Source organism: Elaeis guineensis, chromosome 9, assembly GCF_000442705.2.
Source record: "Elaeis guineensis isolate ETL-2024a chromosome 9, EG11, whole genome shotgun sequence".
In the NCBI taxonomy this organism is placed as follows: domain Eukaryota; kingdom Viridiplantae; phylum Streptophyta; class Magnoliopsida; order Arecales; family Arecaceae; genus Elaeis; species Elaeis guineensis.
In genome coordinates, this window is record NC_026001.2 from 7,966,357 (window position 1) to 7,994,254 (window position 27,898).

At 36.4% G+C, this 27,898-nt stretch overlaps 1 protein-coding gene across 1 annotated transcript in view; it reads right to left on the reverse strand.

Moving 5' to 3' along the window:
• Positions 1 to 25,676, reverse strand: part of LOC105051817 (kinesin-like protein KIN-7E, chloroplastic) — a 48,712-nt gene extending 23,036 nt beyond the window's left edge. Inside the window, 9 exon segments of the mRNA XM_010932429.4 lie at positions 542 to 620; positions 10,819 to 10,878; positions 12,029 to 12,082; positions 12,168 to 12,233; positions 13,708 to 13,760; positions 15,771 to 15,860; positions 25,009 to 25,106; positions 25,196 to 25,310; positions 25,313 to 25,676. Of these exon segments, the coding sequence (XP_010930731.2) occupies positions 542 to 620; positions 10,819 to 10,878; positions 12,029 to 12,082; positions 12,168 to 12,233; positions 13,708 to 13,760; positions 15,771 to 15,860; positions 25,009 to 25,106; positions 25,196 to 25,310; positions 25,313 to 25,508 (811 nt within the window). The 5' untranslated portion in view covers positions 25,509 to 25,676.
• Positions 25,677 to 27,898: the final 2,222 nt, after the last annotated feature.

Below are 27,898 nucleotides of genomic sequence, written 5' to 3' on the forward strand. Positions count from 1 at the left end.
TCTTACTAGTACCCAGAATCTACTACATAGGGTAACGCATCTCTTTCTACGAGCTTCCTTGCTAAAAGTGTTTTTAGAAAGTATCAACTCTCCTGCACCTGCACTCAATTCTGGCAACTAAGCACTAGTGCATAGTTAACTTCCAATTTCATTAACCTCACATTTAGAGATAACAAGGTGACCCGCATGTCAGGCTTCCTTATCACAAGACACAGCATTGGATCACTCAGTATTGATTGCTAACTGCCCATAAAACATTTCTAAGATGAAAAAAAAATGGTTAAAGTACCTCACATCCCTTGCATATGCTTGAAGAATAAGTTGAAAAAAGGCAGACAAAACTCATTAAGGATTTAGGACAGTAATATTGTTGCCATGCTTGCATATAAAAGACAAGGATGCTGCAATTGAGGGAAACAGAAGCCAAACAGAGAAATATAAAAAAAGGGAGGCGAGGCTTCCTAATTATGGTCATTGCATAGGACTCATCTAGCAAATCTAAAACCTAATATTCTCAATTCAGTGTGTCTGGGCGAGTTACCTTCACCAGATGCTATTAATGAAAGTGCATGAGCAGGAGAAAGAACCACCTCTTCCTTGATTCCCTCCACATAAGTACCCTGCGTAATATATGAACTACTTGCAGTTAATAATTCATGAACCTTTTGTTGAAACAATAAAATGAACATGAAGAAAGAGTTAAAAAATGATATAACCTACTCAAGTAAAATTATACTTAATGATTGACACATGATGACTGCTCAAGATTGTGTTAAAGACATCTCTATGCTTGTGAGTGCCCTTTCCCCTTCTACTAGTATTTCCAATCAGGGCTAAAATCAGCAGCCAGCCAGAATCTGGTATGCTAGGTGTTCCTCCATGGATCTGACAGCCTTCCTCTGAAAGGCAATCTTGTACAATATCCATCTCCCTCGTATGATAATGCCCAATAGCTAGGCTTTAAGGCCAACCCAAACCTGAGTTTCCATAATCAGGTATTGCTTGGCTCAGCAAAATAGGTCCGAGGCCATAAAAGACTGGCTCATGCCAATAGTTTCTATATTGATATTTGATATTGTCTCAGGGCCTGGCTTGGACTTAGGCCATCTTGACCGATGACCAAGACTAGTTGAAACTATCATTTCTCTGTCTCACCACCATAATTCCAGAACAACAACGACAAATGAGGTCCAACCACACATGATCCAATCATGACCATCAGATCATAAATGCATGTTAGCTCACCATTCGTGACCATTAGATTATTTGCATATACAACATATACCCAAAAAAAGCACCATGCCCAAGTGTACAGCACATAAGAAAATGATCCAATCAAGATTTGTTGAACCGGTACCGCCGGCCGTTTCAGCCGGCCGGCGGTACGGTTCGGTATGGTTTCATACCATACCGAACCGACAACCCGAACCGGAAGAAGAAAGTGAGAAATTGAGAGAAATAGAGAGAGAGAAAGAGGAAGAAAAAAAAAAGAGGGAGGGAAGGAGCCGGCGGAGCCGCCAGATGGCCTCCGACTGGCCGCCGTGGCCGTCGGAGGGCGTTGTCCACGCGCGCAGTGCCGCAGGCGTGAAACAGGGGCATCGCGATGCCCCTGTTTCGCAAATTTTTTTAAAAACATGGTTTTAAGTGAAGTCGGCAAACGATTTGCCGGCTTCACGATTTTTGTTTTTTTTTTTTAAAAAATTCTTAAGTCGGCAACCCAGTTGCCGACTTCATAAGTTTAAAACAAAAAAAAAGTAAAAATCGAAACAGACAACGTCTGTTTCGAAAAAGAAGAAGGGGGCGGAGCCGTGAAGGAGCTCCGTCCGCTCGACCGCCCTCAGGCCGTCGGCGTCGGCTCGCCGGCCACCGAGAGCCTCGCAACGGAGACACCATCTGTCCGATAGGTTCTCCACCCCCCCTCCGAGCGCTCTCTCTCTCTTTTTTGCTCTCCTGAAAGTCCTATCGGGCGATACAGGGCTCGAAAGCCCTCCGACGGCCGCAGCCGGCCACCACCGGCCTCCGACGGCTCCCACCTCCCTCTCTTCCCTCCCCTCTCTCTTTCTCACTTTCCGTTCTTTATTTGTCGGTACCGCCGGTGTACCGATTTTACCGACCGAATCGTACCGGTTCCCTGCGGTCCGGTACGAGATGGGGTGTACCGGCCGGTTCGGCACGGTATGGCAAACCTTGGATCCAATACTCATGATGCATATAAGCTAGTGTTGAAGCAAATGGAAGAAAAAATTGAAAATATTCCTAAAGAAAGGCTTCAAGGCATGTAGCCCTACCACCTTATGGATTTATTCGCTCCCACTGATCAGGTGTGCAAGGGGAATTTGCGATAAGCCCTTTAGGACCCAATGAACCCAATGTTTGATCATGTTTTGCACCAATGAGAATTCACCAAGATCTACAGAATTATCAGGTGAATCTGATTATCAAGTTGATCCTTTTTATTGTGCTAGACTTGCTTTTATAGACTGGTATGTATCTTTTCAGCATAGACACATCCTTTTCTAAAGAGACTCAAAAATGTGTTTCTTTAGAGATACACGTCTTTCCAACAAACACATCCCAACGGATGTTTCTCTTCACAAAAACATTAGATGGAAACAAAGCCTTCACAAAGATACATTAGAAATACCTTAGAATTTGAGTTTCAAAATTTAAACAAATTTTATTTGAATTTTTCAAAAATCAAGAAACCAGGCAACCAACCACTACAACAATTATTTGTTTTGGTTTTAAGTAAAATTTAATTTCCTTATATTTTGAAAACATGCAACAATCCCCCACCATTTTAAAAATAAGTTAATTTTATCAAATCAATGACAATTCTAGAATCTTATACATAATGAAAATATCTTGCAATTTAAATCTTCACTCGGTGAGGATAAGTTAAAGCTAGTTAGAATGACATGATAGACTGGTATTTGAACTAGCAATTCTATTTTGACAAGATGAACATATCTTCACTCTTAATATACTGGCACCCATGGTATTCCGTATCGGCACGAATTGATCGGTACACCCCATATCATACCGTACCGATGGATAACCGGTCCAGTTTACGTCGGATTTTCGAAAAATGACCTGAACGGTCCGTACCGTTCGGTTCGATATGGTATCGGCCCGAACCGACTGATACCGAACGGTTTGGTCCGATACGGTATGGTACCGATTTGACTCAATTTTTTTTTTTGCCGTTGGATAGGATTTTTTTTTTATTGTCAGAACGATACGGTGCAAACCGATACCATACCACAGTCGGCACGGTTCCGGCACCGAGTCCACGAACCTTGCACCGATGAATGTCCAATATAAGCCAACACTTTTATTACCCTATGTTTGTATCTTTTCATGAGTGCTTGAAGAGCCAAGCCCTTAACTCTACGAAATGGCCTCACTTCAAAAGCATATAGGTAGACTCTATCAAAAGTATACCCATAATTAAATCACTTCAAAATATTTCTACTATCAGTATATTAAGAGCATTTAGCTCATCTTTCCCTTTTATGCATGATGAATACCAAGCATTTCCACATTGGGATGGAATTGAAATTAGATTATAGTGCTTGCAAGCACTCTTATGATGTACTGTCTCATTAAACTCAAGACTTAATATTGTATCAAGTTTTGAGTTGAGATTCCATCATTGGTGATTTTGAAATATAGGCTTGAGTCTCATCCCCTTTGATATTTTGAACACCTAATCTCTAGCAAGTCTCTATGTTAATAGATCTGTCAAGTTTTGATTTGACCTTACAAAGTCAATAGTTATCACTCCATTTATATCTTAGTCCAACATGTCTAAACTTTTCACTATATACTTCATTATATCCTCCTGATAGTGTGGCCTCACTATCATAATATATTGATATAGGTGATAATGGTTTAGGCCATAATGGAATCTCATATAATAGATCTCTCAGCGATTATAGTATTTTACTTGCTGAAACTAAAGCAATAAACTCAGCTACCATGGTGGAGTCTGGTATATATGTTTGTTTCTTGGATCCCAAAAAAAATTGCACCCCAACCAAGCATGAAGATCCATTCGCTCATTGAAGTATGATCTTCTTCATTAGTAATTTTAACTGGCATTTATATGTCCTAAAACAAAAGGATATCCATTGTAATTAATACCATAGTTCATAGTTTTCTTTAAATATTTTAAAACTATATATACAGTATCCCAATATAAATTACTTAGATTACTTGTATATTTACTAATTACTTAGATTATTTGTATATTTACTAACTTTCCAATTGCACAAGCCATGTGAGGTCTAATATAAGTCATGGCATACATTAAGCACCCAATAACCTTTGCGAATTCTAGTTGTGCAACAGGCTTACTAATATTTGATACTAATTTAAGATTAACACCAAAAGGTGTAGATGTAGAAGCACAATCTAAATAATTAAATTTCTTTAATACTTTTCTATGAGGTGAGACTAAGAGTCTGAGATAAAATTAAACTATTATTATCTCTAAAAATTCTTATTCCCAATATAATATCAGCTACACCCATATCCTTCGCAGCGAAATTACAAGATGAAAACTTTTTAGTATTCTCAACCTGTTATAAATCAGTACCAAAAATCAGCATATCATCCACATACAAACAAATAATAACACCTTTTTCATTACTAAATTTACTATATACATATTTATTTGATTCCTTTATTTTATAACAAACATTAACAAGCATAATTTAACCAAATTTTTGATGTCAACCTCAGGAGCTTGTCTTAATCCACATAAAGACTTAACAAGCTTACATAATTTATGTTCTTGTCCAGGAACTACAAACCACTCGAGTTGTTCCATTTATATTTCTTCATGTAATCCACCATTTAAGCATATTGTTTTCATATCCATTTGGTGAATAAGCAACTTATAATTTGATGCAAGTGCAATTAGCAATCTAATAGTTGCAATCCTACAAACTAGCGCATATGTACCAAAATAATCAATTATTTGCTGTTGCATAAAGCCTTTAGCCAATAATCTAGCTTTAAACTAATCAATGATCAACTTTTGTTTTCTTCTTGAAAATCTATTTACAATCTATTGGCTTGTAACCTAGTGGGAGGTCACCTAATTTCCATGTATTATCACCCATAATAGAGTCCATTTCATCATTAATAGCTTCTTTTCAAAGACAGAATCTTGAGTTTTTATTGCCACTTCGTAAGTTGTAGGATCTGCTTTTATATTAAAACGATATGGTATATGCTTACCTAGGGTCCCTCCTAATAGGAACATAAAGAAATTTGATCCAAAGGTTCTTGCCTTTCTAACTCTTTTAATTTTTCTAGGCTCAAGGTTTTCTTCTTTCTTATTTATTCTCTAATTGTTTGTTTTCTTGAAGATGATTTTGTTCTAAAACATTCTTTAGGTCTAGGAATTGAATCAAACTTCTTTTATCAAATATGGCATCTCTTGGCTTAATTACAATATTGACTACAACTGAGCTCATTAGGTTCTATTATCCTGACCCTATATGCCTTTTTTTTTTTTTGGTATGCATTCAGTTCCTCTTTCACCCAACTTTCTCTTTTTGGGTTCAGAAGCCCTTCAATAGCTCCACATGCCCAAACTCTTAAGTAGTTTAGGTTAAGATTCCTTTTCTTCCATAGTTCATAAGGGGTTGTAGGGCTCCTTTTATTAGGAACTCTATTTAATAGATGGCAAGCTATAAACAAAGCTTCTCCCAAAAACCTTATCCTAATTCAGAATTAGAAAGCATTGCATCAACCATTTCTGTGAACACCCTAATTTTCCGTTCTACCACCACATTTTGTCGTGGATGTTGTGGTAAGGTGTAGATGTTTTATGAAAAAATCTGATGATTCAAAATAATCAGGATCATAGTATTCACTACATCTATCAGATCTTAGATATTTGATAAATATCTCACTATGCAATTCTACTTCAGACTTGTAATTTTTTAATTTTCCTAATACTTCATTTTTTTTAAATGTGAGAAATAAATATAACAATAACTACTAACTAGAATAATCATCTATGAGTGTTACAAAGTATTTCTTCCCTCTTATGGTAGATGTACTATGCATATCACACACATCACTATGCACAAGTTCGAGTAATTTTATACATCTTTTAATTTTAGGAAAGGATTTCTAGCAATCTTAGTAAGCATGCATGTTTTACATTTATCAACATTTTTGTTAAAGTATAGAATTAAGTCTAATTTAACCACGACATGCATTCATCTAAAATGTACATGACCTAAACAACTATGCATAAATAAGAAGATTCAACAATATAAGCACAATAAAAACATAATAAATTTATCAACCTCAAATACTAATTTGAATCCAAACTTATTAAGAATGCTACCAGACAAAAGATTTTCCTAACTTCGGGTACATAATACGTAGCATTAAGATTAAATATTTTTCCAGAAGTGAATTCAAGTTCCACAATTCCTTTCCCCTTGGCTTGTGCAATGGAAGAGTTCCCTATGTAGAGGATATTTCCATCTTCTACTGGTTCATACTTCTTGACAGACTCGTCCTTGCTCACAAGTTCAATTGCGCCAGAATCAATCCACCAAATGCTATCATCTTCAAAAAAATTAATTGCTGATATCATTACAACAAAGTTTTCCTTAGCTACAGGTGCACCTTTTTTGCCTGAGAAGATAGCATTCTACCTTATGACGTTCATGTTTTCCACAATGAAAGCATGCACCTTTCTTCTTCCTTTAATCCCTCTAAGTTGTGGTAAATTGATTGGCTCTCTTCTTTATGGGCTTGTTTAATTAACGTTCCTCAACCACAAGGCCTTCGGAAAAATAAGCATGTTGCTCCTTGTTTTCATCTTGTGTATGATATTCGTCCTCAATGCAGAGACAGTCGACTAAGTCATCGAGAGAGATATCCCCTTTCTTATATTTCAAACTCCTTTTAAAATCTTTGTATAGGGAAAATTTATTAATAATAGAGGACATAATTGTGGATTCAATCATAAGCACATTATGTAGTTTATAACTATTTAGAATACACTATCTCCTTTCCATAACGGATCTATCATCAACCATCTTAGACTTATTAAATCTACTAACAAGAAACTTCTTATCAATTGCATCCTCTGATATATAATTCCCTCAAGTTTCTTCCATAACTCTTTTGCAATAGCAGTGTTCAGGCAGCTATCAAAGACATATGGAATTCAATTCAGAATATGTCCTCTGCATATGCAGTCATCATTACCCCACTTCAATCGGGTTCAAGTTTCTAACATAGTTTCATTATCATTCTCTTCTGGCCTTAGTGTACCGAGAATATAGACAACTTTTAAGAGTTGTAAAGAGAAAGTGCATCTTTTTAGCCATCTTAAAAAATTTCATCCATCAAAATTCTAATTTGACAAAGTCTATAGCCATCTCTCTAGGTGTTGCAAACACTATTTTTTGTATAACAAAATAAAACCTTAAGATTGTTGGAGCAAACAGGAGAAAAAATTGAAAATCTTCATAAGAAAAGGCTTCAAGACATGCAACCCTGCCACTTTCCTTAAGGCTTTGTTCTCCCCTACCAATCAAGTATGCAAGGGGAATGCATGATAAGATCCTATTACACAATAAAGCCCAATGTTTGATCACATTTTGCATGAAGTCAAACCAATGAGCATTCACCAACATCTACAGAATTATCAGATTCATCGATTATCAAGTTGATCCTTTCCGCTGTGTTAGACTTACTTTTATAGACTCGTATGCAAGGAATGCCGCACCGGGCCGAACCGCCCGGTACGGGGCGTGTCGAACAGTCCCAACGGGGAACCGAGACGGTTCCGACATGGAAAACGGCATATGCCGGTGCCGAAGAAGAAAAGAGAAAAATGAGGAAAAGAGAGGAAGAAAAAGAGGGAGGGAGGTCTGCCGGAGGGGCCGTCGGAGGGCCTTCAACGGGCCGTCGTAGCCGTCGGGCGGCGTAAACACCTCCCACGGCTCCGCGGCGTGAAACAGGGGCGATACGCCCCTATTTCCTTTTTTTTAAAAAAAAAATTTAAATGAAGCCGGCATGGGGTTTGCCGGCTTCACTTAAGTGATGCCGGCAAACCCAGTGCCGGTTTTATTTTAAAAAATATTTTTTAAAAAAAAATACGAAAACAGGGGCGGATCGCCCCTGTTTCACGCCGTGGAGCCACAGGGGCCGTAAATGCCGCCTGTGGGCCACGGCGGCCCGCTGGAGGCCCTCCGATGGCCCCTCCGGCGGACCCCCCCTCCCTCTCTCTCTCTATTTCTCTCTCTTTTTCTTCTCCGGTTCAGCTCCGTTTTCTTTCATCGGTTCGCCTCGATTCGAACGGAATGGAGACGTGCCGAACCGTACTGTCAGCCAGCCGATCCGACCATCGGTATTGGTTCCGCAAACCTTGCTCGTATGTGTCTTTTCAGAATAAAACATCCTTCTTTGAAGAGACACAAAAACACATGTTTCTCCAAAAATGTGTCTCTCCCACAGACATTTCCCTTCACAAATACATCAGATGAACACAACCTTTCACAAAGTTACATTAGAAATATGTTAGAATTTGAATTTCAACAATTTCAACAATTTTTATTTGAATTTTTCAAAAACCAAGAAGCCAGGCAAACAACCACTACAGTAATTATTTGTTTTTGTTTTAAGTAAAATTTTATTTCATTTTATTTTGAAAATATGCAACAGCTAGTATGCTCTCCAGTTAAATGCATGTCATGTTATTAATACAAGTGACGGTCACTGTTGATTAGCTAGCATTAGCGCCAGTGGATGTATAACAAATAACAATGAACTGGCCATCATTGTTTGTTAAGTGGAATGCCATCAGCATTCAGTGAAACTAACTTTTCAAGAGGAATGCAACTATTAAATGTAATAAGGCAATCCAGGCATTTAAGAAGTCAAGAGGAAACAAGTTAGTCAAGATAAACCAAGGAAACATAAACACAATTATGGGAGATCTTTAGTGGATGTTTCAGGTAAGACAGGGCCAGAAAAGAAGGGTAGGAGCGTCCATTAAAAGAATGCCCTATGAATTGTCATTATCATAACTTTATGACAATGATTTACCTGTCTGAAATGTCTTAACTACATAAAACCTTCAGAGGATTACGATTTTACAGATATTGCATTACATTTATAAAGAAACTTTCTTAAATGCCACAACACTGTTGACCTACAATATGATATCAAGGTTCAATTTAAAATATCAAGTAGGGTGATAGTTATAAAACAAAATAATGTGTCTGAGTTGACTATTTTTCCAATATACAATGCAACCATCCATGAGGATAGCATCTATGTTAAATATTGTCAGTCCACATAAGTAATAGAAACCACTTTATAAGCTTAAGAGTTAAAATATTTGAACTCTGACATATATTAGCAATGTTATAACTGATAGAAAATGACTTTTTGATCTCCCTAACAAACTTTGAACCATGTAAAATCAATGATCTCTTAATTTAATGTTTACTATTAAAAAGGGATGTAAAATGCATGTTTGACAAAAGGGATAAACAAAATATAAAAATAACTAGTCATAATAAATAGATAATGAATTCAACAGATATAATTTGCAAAAATAAAGTAAAAATAAAAAGCTAGCGTTTAGGAGAGCACTGAAATCTTACAAGGATGATCATACACTTGCCATATTAGCTTTATTAATGAGCTGGATGAAAGATATAATAGAGAGAGAATATTTAAAAAAAATAATTGCCTTAATTGGATTTTGTAGTCACCAAGATGAGTTCACTTGCGATGAAAAGCAAATGCACCCCTTCAGCATGCAACACAAGATAGACGAGAAAAGGACATGCCTTTGCTATTTATTACATATTCGAATCAAAAATTAATGACAAACAGGAAACAAAAGTAGACAGATGGAATCTATGTGAGTGTTCCACAAGTTCGAGGGAATCAAGACTTTTATTTTATAGTCAAGCATACATTAATTAGCTTGTATAGTCACCAAGAAGATGGGTCAGCCTGGAGTAAAAAGTAAAGGCTGACTTCTAGCAAGCATAGAAAAAAATAAGGGAAGGAAAAGGGCATTTTTGTAATATTACATATTCATGCCACCTAAGATATTCTTTTTTATAAAGTTTTTAAAATAAAAATTAATGGTAAATTGGAGAAAAAAGTTGACAGACTGGATCATTGTGAAATATTCCACCAATTCAAAACTCTTATTCTATAATATAGTATAGATAAATATTAACTAATAAAAAAATGCAGGTCCACTAACTTTGGATTTATAAAGACACCCTTCATTATGAAGATTTTAACACCATATTTGGAAAATCCAATGGTTTTTTTTAAAAAAAAAAAAGAACTCTTAAGAAATTAAGCTCCAGTAAGACATGATCTACTAGGGCTGGCATATCCTAAAATAAAAAAAATGTCATATATTAATGAGTACAAGCTGGTCGTTGTATGTAGCCCCCAATAGCTTCTGAATGCTTCACCTTCATTGTTTAATATCCAATAATAAAAGGATTTTGCACGTAACGCCTTGGGAAGCATTTATTTATGTATAATCTCTTAATTTTATAACACAGTATCGATTTATATACTAGAAAGGTTCATATACTCTCCCAAAAATTCTAGATCTGTAATAAACCCTTTATTCTGAATATCAAACTATATACGTGATTGCAACTAAGGACTAGTGAAAACTTTAGTCATATCATTTGATTAAGTTCCACTTCATCTTATATGTTCTGAACAGATTAATAAATGCCGATGCAACATAACCTAAAAGCATTGCATATAACCATAGGTTAAGATTGGTACCTGTGAATCTTCTCTTATTCTAAGGTTCTGTCCTGTTGGATCAAGAAGGTCATTTATAACCTAAAAAAAGAAAAGAAATAAAAACATGAGGAAAAGAAAGAGAGCATGCTGAACAATGTGCAACTATGGATATGATTCACACTACGCCCTGCAAATATCCTAAACAAAATTTTAGAACGATGTGATCTAATTATTTACTACATATATATATATATATATATATATATATATATATATAGAAAAATATACAGTACCTTCTCAATGTAGCATTTCTACTTATGAAAGGGAGAACAGTTTCTTCTGGTTTTATTATTATATATTACCATGTCAAGCTAAAGGATCTGAAAAGGTACGGTTTTCACCTTTATATGACAAAAAGAAATGTAAAACAGTGCCAATGTTATGTGGAATTGGAATTTTTCCGACAAAGAGCTGCATGATGGGACCCAAAGAGGACATACAGCCCAAGTGTGTCACCATCACATTGCACCAGTCAAGAGTGGTAAAGCTGGAGCATGGTCTGTGCAAGAGCACAAAAAATGAGCTAATGCATAGTTTCAATAAAACTACATTTTTAAAATAAGGATACGGTTGAACACACAAGTGAGTGCACTTGTTGTGAATAAGAAAATTGGACTTTAACCAATGAGCCCATCTCAGAAGTGAGCATTGGACCAGGCAAGAAGAGTGATAGCATCAAGCAGCAAGGTACCTATTATGGTCTATTCCACTACATTGTAATCTGGTATAAGCAAACTTCTTCCTTGTCTCATAAAGGCTTTTAGTCAAGAATTGGCATGTGTTGGGATGTTTAGTGGTGGTAATCAATTGTATGCAAACTTTATAAGAACAGAACTCATTTTCCCTGAACTTACCTGAAAAGCGAAAAGGGATGCTTTTCTAATTCACATAGACACAATGTCTAAATGAATTCAGAGAGGTTCTTAAGTGAAGGAACAGAGTCAAGAACAATGTATCTCCAAAAGGTTAAAAAAAATTATCTTCGAAAGGCATGTTACAACTCTTCCTCTAACACATACTGAAAAGGTTAAAAAAGGAATAATAGTTTTTGAGAGTTCTGTGAAAAATGATAGACAAATTGAGGAGAGGTCCATATCTCTAATTTGAAAAAGAATTGGCATTTGCAATTCAAGTGATATTCACAAATTTCATAAAACAAAACTTCATTCAGGATCTAAGAATGTGCTACCTCATTATATATTTCAAGGTATGAAACACGTAGAAGAAATTCTCGCCCTGGTGTCTGAAACAAACAGAGAAACAGAGTAAGTTTTACTGAACAAGCGGAAGTGAAACTTTCAGCTGCTATTTAGATCAACATCAGTTACCTCTTGAATAATGCTAAATACATCTTTCACAGCCAATGGAATAATCCCAGGAGATTTCTGCTCACCCTGTAACAAAGCCAAATGCAGCAAAGTGCTACCATAAGCTAGACTAATTTCAAGTAAAGCAAAATGATAAAAGTAAGCAGCATTACCAGTCCTGTAAATACTAGCACAAAAACTGATGAAAAGTCAGCTGAAAATATTAGAAAAATATGCAGAGGTTATTCAACTTATAGACCAGGGGTACCAAATGACCTAAATGTTCTCTAGCCAAAATCAAATTACTGACATATATAAGAAAAAGGTTAGAACCATAACAAGAATCCAAACATCAATAATACATGTGAAACTAACATTCAGCTAGATAGCTAATGAGTTGCATTAAAAGCAAATAAACTATATTATGCTGAATAGAGAATATAAGTGGCTAAGGCAGACAATAATTGCAAAAATGTACAGAATAACAGGTAAAGAAAATCCAACCTAAATTCTATGTTAAAACTACAAGTAACAGGATTTAGAAAGGAAAAAGAATAACATATCTAGGCACAACTCATAAGCATTAATTACTCAGTTATAGAAGAAGGCATTGCTTTTGGTTTCAAGGGGTGTTTAGTGATAAAGCACTACAAAGGGCACAAGTGAAGGAACAATTTATGTAAAAACATAAGGGTATGCAAAAAGAACCAAAGTTAGAAGAAACAAATATGTATACTCAATTTTGATCACAACCACAGAACCATCTCCTTCATCATGGAATGCAAACAGGTGAACAACCATCCAAGCACAGGTCCAGCTTGGAAAAACAAGTACCTGATAATAGAAACTCAATGACATACCAGTGCTAATGAAAACATATGAATTTATTCCCCAACCACAGTTTTCACCTGCTTGAACTGTACCTAATGATTTCACCTCAATTCTTTGCATGAAATATTAGTAATTTAATAAATTCTCCTAGAGTCAGGACTCCAAGATGCTTCCTCTGTCTTGAACACCATCTTGGTGTCTTCACCGATAAAGCACTTTGCATATCTCTTTCTGAATAATTTGAACTGGGTAATGAGGGGTACCCAGACTGCCTGCCCTTCAACAGTTTGGTTTGGCCAGTATGGACCATTAATTGAATCCTCACCAGCAAGAGTTTCTTTTTTTTAATTGAAAGATGCGTTTGCAGCTTTTTATAGAAACCGACAAAGAATCTTTGCTTTATAATTACAAGGCATACATACATACATACATATACAACATACATACATACATATATATATATACAAACATACATACATACATACATACATATACATACATATATATATATATATATATATATATATATATATATATATATATATATATATATATATATATATATATATATATATATATGTATGTATGTATGTATGTATGTATGTATGTATGTATACATACATACATATATATATATGAACATATTAGTTCAAAATTTCAAAGAAGGCACACAGAACAAAGTACATGCAAAGACAAAAAAAATTACATTGTCAATGAAGCAAAGACTTACATGCATGGTATGGGTCTTTCCACTACTAGTAACACCATAGGCAAAAACTGTTCCTGTAGATTTAAAAGCATGATCAACCATAAGACTAGTGAACACTTTGTGAAAAGGAAAATAACATATTACAGCAACAAAGGGTAAAAAAAACCTATTCCTACATCAGAAGTTCTATAATGGTACTTGCCTGTGTAGCTAGTATGTGAATGTGTAAGAATGACATCCAAAACAAAGAATTAGTGAGTATGGAAACCAAAGTATTTAGCCATGTAGACTGCACAAATTTATATATAGTTTTGTGGAAAATAAAATTCTTGCAACACAAACATTGATTTATCCTTCGTTCGATCTACAAAATTGAAATACACATCATCCAATATGAATAGAAAATCTGAGATTTTGATTTTGAGCAATCCTAGAAAATAAAAGTACTATCTTTTTTTCACCAACACAAGAAGCAATGAAAAAAGCATAGAGACCATAGATCAAGACCACTGATTGGCGATCCCACCATCTATTAAAAAAAAAGAAAAGGAAAGAAAAGTTATGTGAAGATACTAGGACATATAATCACCTTCACTAATGGGAGCTCTGTTCATTTCGAAAGTACAAATATGAGATCAAGTCCCAAATAAGAGGATTCTACTGCTTTACTACAAAGATTAATTTTCATAATTGATTCAAAATAAATTTAACGGTGATACAGAAATCAAGAAGGAAGAAGAAGAATGACAAAAAAAGCAAAAGAAAAATATGGGAGAAACAAAATAAAAAAAGAGAAATGAGAATGAAGCCTATCTTTCATTTCTTTCTTTATCAAAAATCCCATTAATGAACTAGGAGATTGTTGTTAAAACCATTTGAGAAAGTAATGGTCAAATTATTATATCAAAACAATTAAAAATAGAACTCTTACAAGGAATGAAATGAAAGCAAAGATCCCAAAAGAGTGGCCTTATGTTACCCAATTTCCCCCCTTTTAACTGGTACCATCATTGATATATGAGAACAAAAAGGAATGAAATAATGTCTAACCAACTAGATGCTAGGCAACCTAACTTCCCACAACCAAGGACAAAAGAAAATCCCCCAATGCACCCATAGAGAGTAGACATTTTATTGTTGGGAGGGGAGTGCAGGAATGAGTCCAGGGCAGATGTCGGATATTCAGCCACATTATACATCTGAACTCTGAAGCCATGCCCACTTTAATTCGGTCAACCTGGACCCAACCAATATGATCTAATTTTAACTCTAATGAATTTTGCATACAGTAAAAACCAAAGCAATTCCCAGCTGGCCTGGTTTTACTTGGACTAGACCAAGGCTGGGTCCAGTTTTAAAGTTTCTATATAATAGGGACCTGAAATGTCCTGTCTTACAGACCTACTCATAGCCCAGTTTTGAGCCCATTTTAAGTCCTATATTAGGACCTGGATTTCTTGGATGTATGGACCCAGGCCAAACCTGATTCAGATCCCTTAGTATTGACCCAAGCAGATGAACTTTACAAATTTGGAATCAACTAAATTTTAGAGTTAGACAATTTTTTCCAAACTCAGTTTCCATGCAAGGTTTCCACCATCACTGGTTTCCTGTCGCTTATACAAAATTTTGCCACCCCCGTTGGAGATTGCTGTCACCGCAAACAATAAACTGCTTCAAACAATTTTGGATCTATTTAAAGCCCATATGGACATGGTAAGTGTCCCTTCCCAACTCTTCGCAGCATTAGCAGCAAAAAGCTAGTGATGCATTACAATCTACTTGATGGTACATGTACGGGTCCAATGATGAGTCTGTCACAACAATGGCTTAAAATATGAACCACTTTTAGGCATAAGTATTAGAAATAAACATTTAAAAATTATTTATACTCAATATAGTCATGGTCATTTAGTTACAACATTTACATGTTAGAGATATTCCTGCAGCATGGTCCACAATGTATTACTACACTATGACATGATGCTCAAAAATAAAAATTTTCAGGTCTGGCACATACATGAGGCACTATTAAAAGGTTTGTTAGATTCATAAATGTATCAATTTAAACTAGAAGAAGATACCATTGATTCCTTCCATGGCACCACCTACAACATGCTGAGCAGCAATATCATAGACATGGCGAGTTGTAGTTGCTGGCCCGAACACTCTATCTGCAGAAGAAAAGGATAGTGCGATATCATTTCAACCTTTTGCTACCCATATTGGTGCAAATGCAGGCCAGAGAACTGTTCTCTGATAAAAAAAAATAAAAGGACGCATGTATATGATGTTGGAATATTGAGAAATATGCCAATCTGAGCTGATATGACCATAGGAAGATTCGCTGCCGTTGAAGGATTGAATAGATATAATGTTTTATTTAACCAGGTCATTAGTCAAGCTCTAATCAAGCCTATAGCCAAAAATCAGGGGCATTTCTATTCGTTTCTATTGCTTAACTGGCTGCCTCTCTTAATTAAAAGATCGATGTCACACAGGTCCGAAGATAGACCATATGACATCTCTTTCTCTCCAACCACACCATCTTGTCATCCTTCTTTTTTCTTTTCTTCTCTGCTTTATATTGCTGCTGTCTTCTCTTTCTCTCTATTTTTATCATCACTGCTGCTACTATTCAGCTGATTTTGTTGCATGTAATCAGAGCTTAGGGTTGCTCGAGTTACACGTTTGAATCCCCTCCTGTTTAGTTATCTACTTATTTATCCTTTGTTATTTGTTATCCCAACAATTGTCTGTCTTTATGGTCTGGTAAACAATATTGACTCATTCTCTGTCACCGCTTTAAAAAAAAAAAAAATCTGGATCAATTGGCCGGTTAACATATGGAACTACAGCTACAAGTACTAAGAGTTAACTGAGCAATGGTTTAAACATAAGAGATGACAAGACACGACTGTAGTGCATTCTTATTTATATTTTCTAAAACCTAAGCAAGAAAACTTTAGACCAATTAAATTCAGAATCCATATTTCTTTATTGGCAAGTACAGACAATAACAAAAATTCCCATTTTTATCAATAGCTGGCAGAAGTTTGGATCTACAAAACATAATGCATTTGAAAGACTATTCTACTATTGAGTATAAATAAGGAAGACTTGACAAAATTTTAGACTTTCTAATCATCACCTCTAGAGATTTTAACTACCATCATTTCTTGATAACTTGTTAGACCGCTACATACAAAGCTGAAATGAAATGCAAAGCACCTAGAAAATCAATAATGAAATGTTGGCAAAATACAATAATTCTAACTCAGCATAGTTAAGATAGCTCCTACTAAGCTAAGGCGATTTCATCAGAATAACGATGAAATTTAGAAGGCATGACCATGTTTAGTTTAGCTATTCATATAAATCATGTTTCAGTATCAATATAAAATTTATTGCATATAATTAAAGAACACAAATTAAGGAAAAAAATAATTAAAAAGTAGATGATCAAACTAGAGTAGAAAAAAATGAAAAAGATTAAGCATGACAGAATTCAAAAGAAAGATGCTGAAACCACGTATAAGATGTACTAGCCAAGAGGACCTCACTATCAATTCCTATACTTATGCACACTGATAATGAGACTCTGTCCATCATCCAGTCTGTCTTCACAAAAGATAGATAGCATGTTTGTCATTATTTGTATATAAATATTATAAGATACATGGTTACCTCGGGCATTGATAGGATCTATGATTTGTGTGAATGCAAATTAATTATACAAAGGGAGCTTAGATATGCATGTAATGGTGGCAAACTTCCATGCTTATTTAATGTGAGCTTGTAACTAAAACTATGGCAAAAAACTTCATCAAAAAATTGGTGCACTTCAATGGTAGCCCCACAAGTTTCATGACGTCAGGTCCCAAAGACAGTCTCAAAAGACAATAACATAAGCTCTAAGGATACCACATTTTCTGACTGAATTTCCACAACAATCTAAACATCATCGCACTTCTACAACTAGACCATTTTGACATGCTGTCAGGATATAATGATGAATTGTTAGCAGTCACTAAATTGTCGAAAGCCTGATCGCTTAGATACCATGGAGTATTCCACAAAGGAGAATACAAGCCGTATCCTCTAATCATCAGAAAGCCTGTGAAAATGGGAGTTTGAAACAGAATACTTTGGTTAGGTGTACCATGCAACTGATCAATTATTTCTGCATTCTTCACTCAAGCCATCTTTTGCATGCAACTATCAGTTTTTTTTAATGTTCTCTGCTTGAACCAGATTTGTGCAAGGATCATTTAGAATTTTAGATCATATTCTTCCGCTGGAAGAAGATTTAAAGTCTTGATTCCACATTTATGTTGCTTGTGGGAGTTAGCTTCCATCTTAGCCAATTTTGGTCAAATCTAGGTCATGACACATCCATCTCACTTCAAACAATGGTACTCCATAAGCAAAATCCCAAGGTGCCCTCTGATCATCAAAAAGCTTACGGAGTTAAAACAAAGCATTATATCTAGGTGGGCCATGCATCTAATAATTTTATGCATTCCTCCTCACAAAAGATGCTCATATGGTAAACACACTTGTTGAAGGCTCAACTGGACTCCATGGGCTAGAGATTTACCTCCTCTTCATTCCCCATTTCTGTTGTCTTTTGGGGTTAATTGCCACCTTAGGTAGCTTATTTCCACCAAATATAGGTCATGAGGTGTAAGGATCCATGCGGATGTGTATTTAGTCCTACATTGGACGTGCATTAGAGCAGTCTTGGCTCCCTAATCAACGCCATGGAACCCAGGCCACTGTCAGTAACCTCCTAGCTAGCCCTTTTTCTGCGAAGTCCTGGGTTGTTACCGATATCCTCAAAACCGACGTAGTCCACGGCCCATGTGTGACTACAGGACATTGCTACACAAGCCTTTTTAGAGCCGACAACAAGCTGTAAATGGTATTTGTGATTGGACCCTACACCTACCAAGAATGCTAGTGCTTAGATTGGGGGGGTGGGACAGTGTGCATGAGGACCCAATGTGGGCATCTTTAGTCCTACATCAAGTGTAAGTTTGGGAGGTCTTGGATACTTAAGCAAGATACTAACCTTCTAAATGTCCCTTTTGCAGTGAGGCCCTAGGTTATCACATGATCCATTTATCTCACTTTTAACACCCTCAAAAATCTCTGTCAAGAGCTCTTCATCTCTACTTCTCATCGTGTTAAGCTAGTAACTATGCCAGCACATAGAATATGCAAGGCACATAAAATGCAAGTGGATGGTTTTAAATGAAAGACTGAGAACCACTTGACTTAAGTTAGTTGAAATATGCAATTTTGTTGTTTCTCTTCTAAATAGAAATGAGAGGGAAAACTTAATTAAGAGGAGTGCGATCACTAGAGATAGGATATAATAGACTCATGGAAAATACAGATTTCTAGAAGGGGTATAAGGAATGCAATGCCTCATGTAGGAGATTGAACAGGTACGAAATTCAAAAAGACTCCAAGAAGCATTAATCAATAACATTAATCAATAATATTCTCGGAAAGAAGGCAAATATAGACAGCAATGTTTGCCCTAACATTCCAAACCACCTGCTTCGGTGCATAATGACTCGTACTGGGTCCTAACTGGCATGAAAACACCATTCAGATTGGCACAGACCTCAAACAGACCCACCTTAACATCCTGCCCCAAACCCAGCTGAACCTTATTGTACCACCCAGTACCGCCCAAAGCTGAGGTGCGTACTATACCATACCAACCCACATCACTCAGTTTCGAGCTATATCTTGATAAAAAGTGAGGAAAATTGGTTGAAAGCTGTCTCAATATAGACATCGTACCATACCAAATCAGTAACGTACAAATGTGGTACCCACTACCGAGATTGCAGACATTGGAAGAGGGCACAGCTTCTAACATAGGCACCTTTGGATACTCAATTTCATAAATAATATTTAAAATTTAAGTAGTTGGTCATTGTAATTTGTATCAACACTCCAGCTAACATCATACATATAGAAACATAGATCTATGGTATTCTTCTTCGGCAATCCACAAATCAAGTTTAGTGATACGCATGAACGATGATTTAGATTTATTTTTAAGTAAACTGTAAGGGCCAAGTAAGTCAAGCAACCCAAAAATAAATAAATAAATAAATGTGGGGAGAAAGAAAGGGAGCAGTAAGTTTTCATCTCCTCCTCTTCTTCTTCTAAACCTTTATTGTTAGATTGACATATTTAGTATTAGGAATTATTCAGTTCATGCTTAATGCTTCTTTTATTTGTATTTGTATTCACAAATTGATAAAATCGTCATTAAATATGTTTATAATCATTTATTCGTTATATTTATATGTCTATTGATATTTGTGCATCTCACTTCATCAAGGCACATGCCCTGCATTGCACCTTGCCCCTAGTCTTCAATAGATCTTGGCATCTTAGTGTACCATGAGCCTTTGACAACTATGATTACACCAAACTTGACCTACCATCTACTAATTGACAATTTTGAATCTAAGCTAGGAAACTAAAAGTCTAAAATCCAACCTAAACACATTTGAGAAGGGATCCAACTCAAACCCAACCTATCATGGCAGTGGGCCAAATTTAGGAAGAGATCATTGGCTCAGAGTGGTTAAGGTGTTGTTTGGGATTTTGCTTTTGGAGGGTTAAAAGCATTTTCTGAAGCCCAAAAAGCACTTATGGGCAATACACAAGTGTTTGGTAAAAAACTTGAAACAACTTCCTAATCCTCCCACAACCTAAAAACCTCTAATTAGCAAACACACCAATTTGGAGCTCCCCAAAAGCACTTTCTAAAGCCCACTGAGAAGCTATTTATGTGACAAAAATACCCCTGAATTTTAAACTTTATCATATTATATGAAAAAAATATTAGAATATAATAATATTATAAAATATTAAACTAAAGCCGTAATATCACATTCATATATTATAATAAAATTATTCCATGTAATAATACTTCAATATGTAATAACAATTGTAATACTTCATATTGAAATATTATATTATTATTATTGTATAATAATTATTAACTAAAAATAGATATGTTATATTATATTATACCATTATACTACACTATACAATATTATATTATATATATTATAATATGATATATTTTATTATATTATATTATATTATATTACTAATATTATGGCAATACTACATGATTATCATTATATTATTTCAAAAATAATCATATTTTAATAGAACAACATTATTCTATTCCTATCATATTATACTATAACATTACAATATTATACTATTCTAACATTATACTATTCAAAATAAATAATTTTAATTAAGGATAATTTATAACAACAGTTTTTCATGGTACAAAAAGTTAAAAAATTGAAAGCACTATATAATATCCTTTATTGACATTTTTCTCATACAAAAAACACTTTCTTAGTTTAGTTACTAAACATGTGTTAATGTTCCACAATACTTTAGGAAAGTAGTTACCAAACAGCAAATAACTTTTTTATTAAAAGCTCTACCAACAAGAACTCTACCACCAACAACAATCCCAAATAGAGCCTAAGCATAAATTGAGTCAAACAACTCAGCATTATGCAGTCAACTAATACCCCTGAGTAGAATTCCCTCTTCAAAATATTCTCCAACTTGGCCTAGTACAACCACTTAACAATTACTTTCCATTATGAAGAACCATGATTTTAACAACAATCTTCACAAGTTCCACAATTTTGAAAAGGCATCCTAAAAAGTGAACACCATCTCAAAAACTTGGACATGAATTCTACCCAATCACTGACTGTTGCTCCATCATGCAAATTACTCAATGGCCCTCTTATTTTTGGCAAAATGTAAATTTGTGGGTGGCTGTCTTTTTAGTATCATGAGGAGACCACTTAGAAAACACTTCAAATTCTCTTAAGTTATATCATGGCTTTTTGACTTGGCCTATGCTTTGGCCAAGCTAGAGAGGCACCATCTTGAAATGATGAACGCAAGTCACTCTAGGAAAATAGATTAATCACCTGGGAATTTGATAATTGCCAAATGTTGAGCAAAGCTCAAACATTATGCTCAGAGTTAGTGGAAAAAAAATAAACAAAATTCTGACATTTTTTCATATCATCACAGACCCTCGTTTGGCTTGACTATGTGACAGCATTGCTACTTTTTCCAAACTAATTAGTCCATAATTATATACATACACGTGTATTTCATGTATAAGCATTAAACATACATAGAGTGCACAGTTAGGTAGTTTCAGGTTAAAGCCTAACCTAGAACAAATCCAATCCTAAGTCCCAACTAGATCACAGCTTTTGGAACCATGGTTGAAGTACCAAAGCAATTGATGTCAGAACCAGCCCAACCTAACCAAATCAAGATCGGGATGGTTCGGGTAATTTCCAAAGAGCAAATAAATTACTAAATTATTTGAGAAAATAAATTAATAATAGAAGATGAGTTATACAAAAGCATTATATAACATCAAATTTTTCTAGTCATGAATATATAACATATTCAAACACATCTCTCAACAACAAGATCCAAAATATCAATAAATATAAAATATAAAATATAAAATGTTATAAATTACAAATACAATAAACTAATACTTGAGAAACCAATAGTTAACCAAAATCATGAGCAAAGTATCTATAAAAAATATTGATATATTATATAATACATGACTACTATAATACTACAAAATTAAATTTATGACTGTATATATGTGTGCATGTAACCCAAGCCTTAACCCACAGTCAAATAGAACCAATTCAGTTTCTAGAAATTGGGACTGAAAAAAACCAATCCTATATTGAAATCGAACCAAGTGAACCCAACAAGACTGGCTCAATTCAGGCTCTGGGATGGACCCAAACCTGTGTGCACCCTTAAGTAGACATATAAAATTATATGCATATGCAAATATGAATAGGCATATGTTATTAAATATACAAATGTATACATGCACACACAAATACAGCGCATGTACAGACATGGATACGATCATTCTTGCTCTCCTCAATTAAGAAAAGTTTTGGGCTTGCATTGAGAATATTCTATGTGCAAAAGAAGACATCAACAAACCATAAATAACTTAGCTCCTATAAAATGCTAAGTTTTTCCATATGTTGTGAGGTCATCAGACACCCATATCTGTTGGATGCGACAAAGTTCCAGCAGAACAGTTTGCTGTGGAGACAGGTGCAGACATGGTTTTGAACTTGTGCAAACTGCTATAATGAGAGCACTTTTGTATGCATATCATGGGATTGTCAAACAACGAAAGAGGATAAAAACAAGTAATAAATACACACAAGTTTTACATGGAAGACCCTCCAAGAAAAACCATGGCAGCAAGAACTATCCACTAAACAATGAGGGGTCATAGATCATCCCTCAAGCCACTCAATCCTAACCACCCGTGCATAGTATCACCCACACAAACACATCAGGGAGCAAGGTTTTGAATATCGATACCAATGGCCATTCCGACCGACCGGTGGCACGGTCCGGCACGGCTCCATACAGGAGCGGACTGGCACGAACCGATGAAAGGAGGAAAGGACGAACCGCAGAGGAGGAAAAGAGATAAAGAGAGGAAAAGAGAGGAAGAGAAAGATAGAGGAGGGGAAGAAAGGAGGTTGAGGCGGCGGAGACGCCACCGGTGGCCACTTGAGGGCTGCGCAGGCCCTCAGAGGGCAGCGATGACCACCACAGCTCTGCGTCATCCACACGAGAAAAGAGAGGATAGAGAGGCGAGGAAGAACCGGACCGAGGGGGGTCCGACGGAGAGGCCGCCGAGTGGCGTAAACACCACCTCCGACTTCGCGGTCGTGAAACGAGGGACTTTCTTAAGCCTCCTATTTCAGGAATTTTTTTTAAAAAATCCAACAACAGTGAAGCCTTGGTTTCACTGTTTCTGAGCTTTTAAAAAAAAATATTGAAATAGTGAAGCCGGCAAACCGACTGCTGACTTCATTATTTTTAAATTTTTTAAAAAAAATTTAAAAATAAAGCCGACAAACCAAGTACCGACTTCACTGTTCGTCTTCTTTTTTAAAAAAAGACCGATGCGTGAACAGGGACAGTCGCTCCTGTTCCGTGGCCGTGACTCCGTCCACGCCGCTTCCGTCACCCAATGGCCACGACGGCCACTCGGAGACCTCCAGCAGCTCCGTCGTCCCGTCCTCCTGTCTCCGACGGCCTCCCCCCTCTCTCTTTCTCGCTCATTGTGGTAACCCTATCGGGCGAACCGAGCCGCTGAAGCTTCCGTGGCCCTCCAGCGGCCATAGAGAGCCACCGCCGGCCTCCGACGGCCTCTCCCCCTCCTCCTCTCTCTCTCTCTCTCTTCCTCTATTTCCCTCTTTTCCTTCCCCGGCACTGGCGTGTGCCATTTTTTCTGGCAAAACCGTCTCGATTCCCATCGGTCCGGTTCAGCATGCCCCCAACCATCCAGTTTGGGACGGTTCTGAAAACCATGCCAGAGAGGATTAAGAGGAAGTACAAAGATATCAAATATGGTACCAAGCAAGGAGATGCAAGACCACATGCCAAATCTTGAAACCATATCATGAGATTGGGAACCAAGAATGGATAAACCAATGATAGAATTTTTCCCTCTCTCTCTCTCTCTCCCCCCCTTCCCTCCCTCCTTCCTCTTTTCTTCTCTTCTCACTTTTTGTCTCCCTCTCTGGTGTGTCCACATGCACGACAGCCCTTCGGGGCTTTTCTAATAACCCATAATACATCATGCCTCGCTCTACTACTCAAATCAGAAAGGAGAGGTATGGTTCAAAAACCAAGTCAGGAGGGAACCACATGAGGCTGGACCCTATCCCGACATATATAGCTTCCACAAAATTCACCTTCTAGTAACATTATTATGTTGTTCATAAAGCAGTTGGTGCGGGTCAGCATCCTGAGAGTTACGCCATGCATGGGCAAAGAATGCCATTAGAGGAGGAGAACTTCAGATAAGAAAGTTGCTCGATTCTAACTTGCGATGATGCCATTTAGTCAAGTGAACTTTTTCTCTTATGACACAAAAGGCTAAACGATCATTTCACTTAATCTAGACAATTTGAACATCTGTCAAGGTCTATGCTTGCATTCTTGACCAGTAGACAACTACCACTAACTGAGTTTACCTATACAAAACCCTCGAAACTACAGATTTTCGTTCACAAGAGGCTTCCGCACTGAGATCACTCACATAAATCATTACATATTTCCAAGATCCTACCACTTTTTCACCACAAGAATATAGAGGAAACAATCATGTGCAAAAAGATAGAACAAAAATGTACATGGTGTCAAAGAGTGAAGAATGCTAACCGAAACCATAAGCGATGGAAGGATTATATTCGTTCCGAACAACATAATCTCCATCAGCATACCACGCTATCTCATCCCCCTTGTTAATCTCCCGCGCACTAAAACCACCAAATTGAAAGAATCGAACCCAAACCGCTCAAGAAGCAAAATCATGGAGAGCGGGAGCAAGAAAGAAGGTGAGATGTACCTGAGTGGCCGGAACCGGACGGTAACGGTGACATTCTCCTTGGACTTGGCGAAATCGGGCCGCTCCGGCGGGTGAGCCGAAGGAGGGCTCACAGGAGAGACGGAAGAGGGCTTCAGAGGTGCCCCGGCCGAGCTGCTGCAGAAGACGGAGTGGTCGGCCGGACCGCCGGCAGAGAGGAAGGGGTTGTCGGCCGGGAGGAGGAAGAGGAGGATGATTGGGTCATGGGCCGAGCTCCGTGCCTGGGAGCCGGCGGGGCGGAAGCCTTCCGCGATCGGAACGGCGAAATGCTCGATCTCATAGACTTGGATGACATTTCTGAACCGATCCAAGAACTGGGAGACCTTCTCTTTTCTTCTCCTCTGTCTCTTTTCTAGGGTTTTCGGAAGAGGACGGAGATCGGCGGAGGCGGACGAGGTGGACAAAGAAGTCGCCGGTCGGTCACATGATCTCTGCCGCCTAGTCCAAAACAACGGACAATTAATTTTTTTTAACTTCCCTCCTCCCACTTCCTTTTTTTTCCAACACTGGGAAAGGACACCCCTCGCAAAATCACCGCTTAGCCGCCCGCCCGCCCCTTATTTATCGAGACCGGAGGACTTTGAAATTAGCGGGGTGACATTTTCATTACACTCACAAGGCGGTGAGCAGAGTTGAGCTCTGCTTGGGTAACCTACGTTTGGCATCGCCTGGGAGGGAGGGAGGGAGAATTTCGCTTTTGGGCAGAGCGAGCCATTTGGTCTTGTTGTTTTGATTGGGTTGTCACTGTATCTGGGGGACCCATTGGCTCTTTTTTGTTTTTTTTTTTGGGTGTGCTGAGGGGCTGCAAGATGGACGGATATCACCGATCGGCATCTGAATCTTTGCCAAAGGAGCCGCAGGGGTAGTTGGGTAGGACATGGAGAGGGCAGGATATAGGAATGAGGTTGGATCAACCCGCAGGCGATCTGCTTGGCTTAAATATGATGGGAATATGATTGGTGTCGGGATCTATTTATTTAACAGATCAGATTTAAATTTTAAAATTTTAATCTATTTAATTCATATTGATTCATTTAATATTTGATTAGATCATGATCGGATCTATTTAATTTATTTAAAACTTATTTAATTCATTTAAACTTACTTGACCACTTTATTTATCATGTAATATAACATATTTGATCTATTTAATTCGTTAAAAATTTATTTAACATATTTAATCAATTTATTCTAATTTGATCTATTTAAAAAATAGATAAAATTTATATTTAGATTTTTAATTTATTTAATAAATAATTTAGATTTTGATTGATAAATTTTTTGGACACAAATCCAGCCCATTCTGGCCCAAGCAAAATTTTACCAACATGAATCTAATCAAAACTCTAAATTATGTCAATACTTATATTATCTAAAATTCGAGACAAAACTTGATAAATATTTGATACAAAATAATATAAAAATGGAAGAGTAAACCTGACTCAAACATGTCAAGCTTTAATTTACAGCGGAACATATTTAGACATCTTTATGGGAGAAAGCACTTGTTCAAGCTACAATGCATTGCAATCAATCATTGCTTTGATCTAATAATTTGTATTACCAGCTGCTGTAAAAGTTTTCCAAAATGCACAAAAGTTGAGATAAAGGTCCAATTATATTAAGTTGGTAAAGTCTCTAGCCAATCGCATAAGAAGTTGGTGCTCGGTAAAGTCTCTACCTAGTCGTATAAGAAATTGGAGCATAAAACTCACCTATACCAAGAGGTTGTTTGGCCGATAAGTTTGATCAAAAAAAAAGGTTCATAAAGAAATCAAAATGGATGAGTTTTATCAAAATAATTATTTAATTCTTCTTCACAGAAATAAAAGAAACAAGCTTTTTTTTGCCAAAAAAAAAAAAAGAGACACGCTTTTCATGATAACATAAATTTCTAGTAAAAACCAAATCTTGTTTCTGCAATTTTTTTATGTCGAGATTTTGATCATCACTGGCTCGGTATATATTCCTTCTGGACTAAAAGTATTCATGGTGACGAAAGGATGCTTGACCAAACCTCTGACCTACAAAACACAAGTTTGTCCGCTAAGGTAAACCATTAACTTATAACACCATTGTAATATATATTTTTATTCCAAGTTATCAGTAATAATTTCATGGAAGTTTACTTTAAAATAATCCTGTAATCCAAGCTTCCGAGAGATGTGATCTCACCCCAACACCTTGAAACTCCATATTCTCGGTCGCAAAAATACTTGTAAAACTGCATGAGCGAATGTTGACATCAAACTTACTCCAGCTTTTTTCCATTGTTAAAAGAAAAGTAATTAGACATTTTCTATATTCGATTATTCTAAACAATGTGGGATTTTATATATCATATAAGTAACTATTTTTTTCCATGAATTACGAATTGTTGCTAAAACTATTCAATTCAAAACTACTCAGTTTCTAGTATTTTATTTAGATAATTTATCACTGCTTGACTTTTTTTTTAATCTTAAGTTATACTTACTTTTAATATACATTTTAAACTTTTAAAATAACCCATCATTTTTGCCCATGTTGGTTTATGGTTTTGTATTAATGCCTATGTGTACTGTATCAATTTTAATAAAATTAATATTTAATTTATATTATTGATACTCTTATTTGGATTATTGCCTTTCAATTAGATGCTAATAACGCTTTCAATTAAAACTAGCAATTAGAAATATCTGCAAA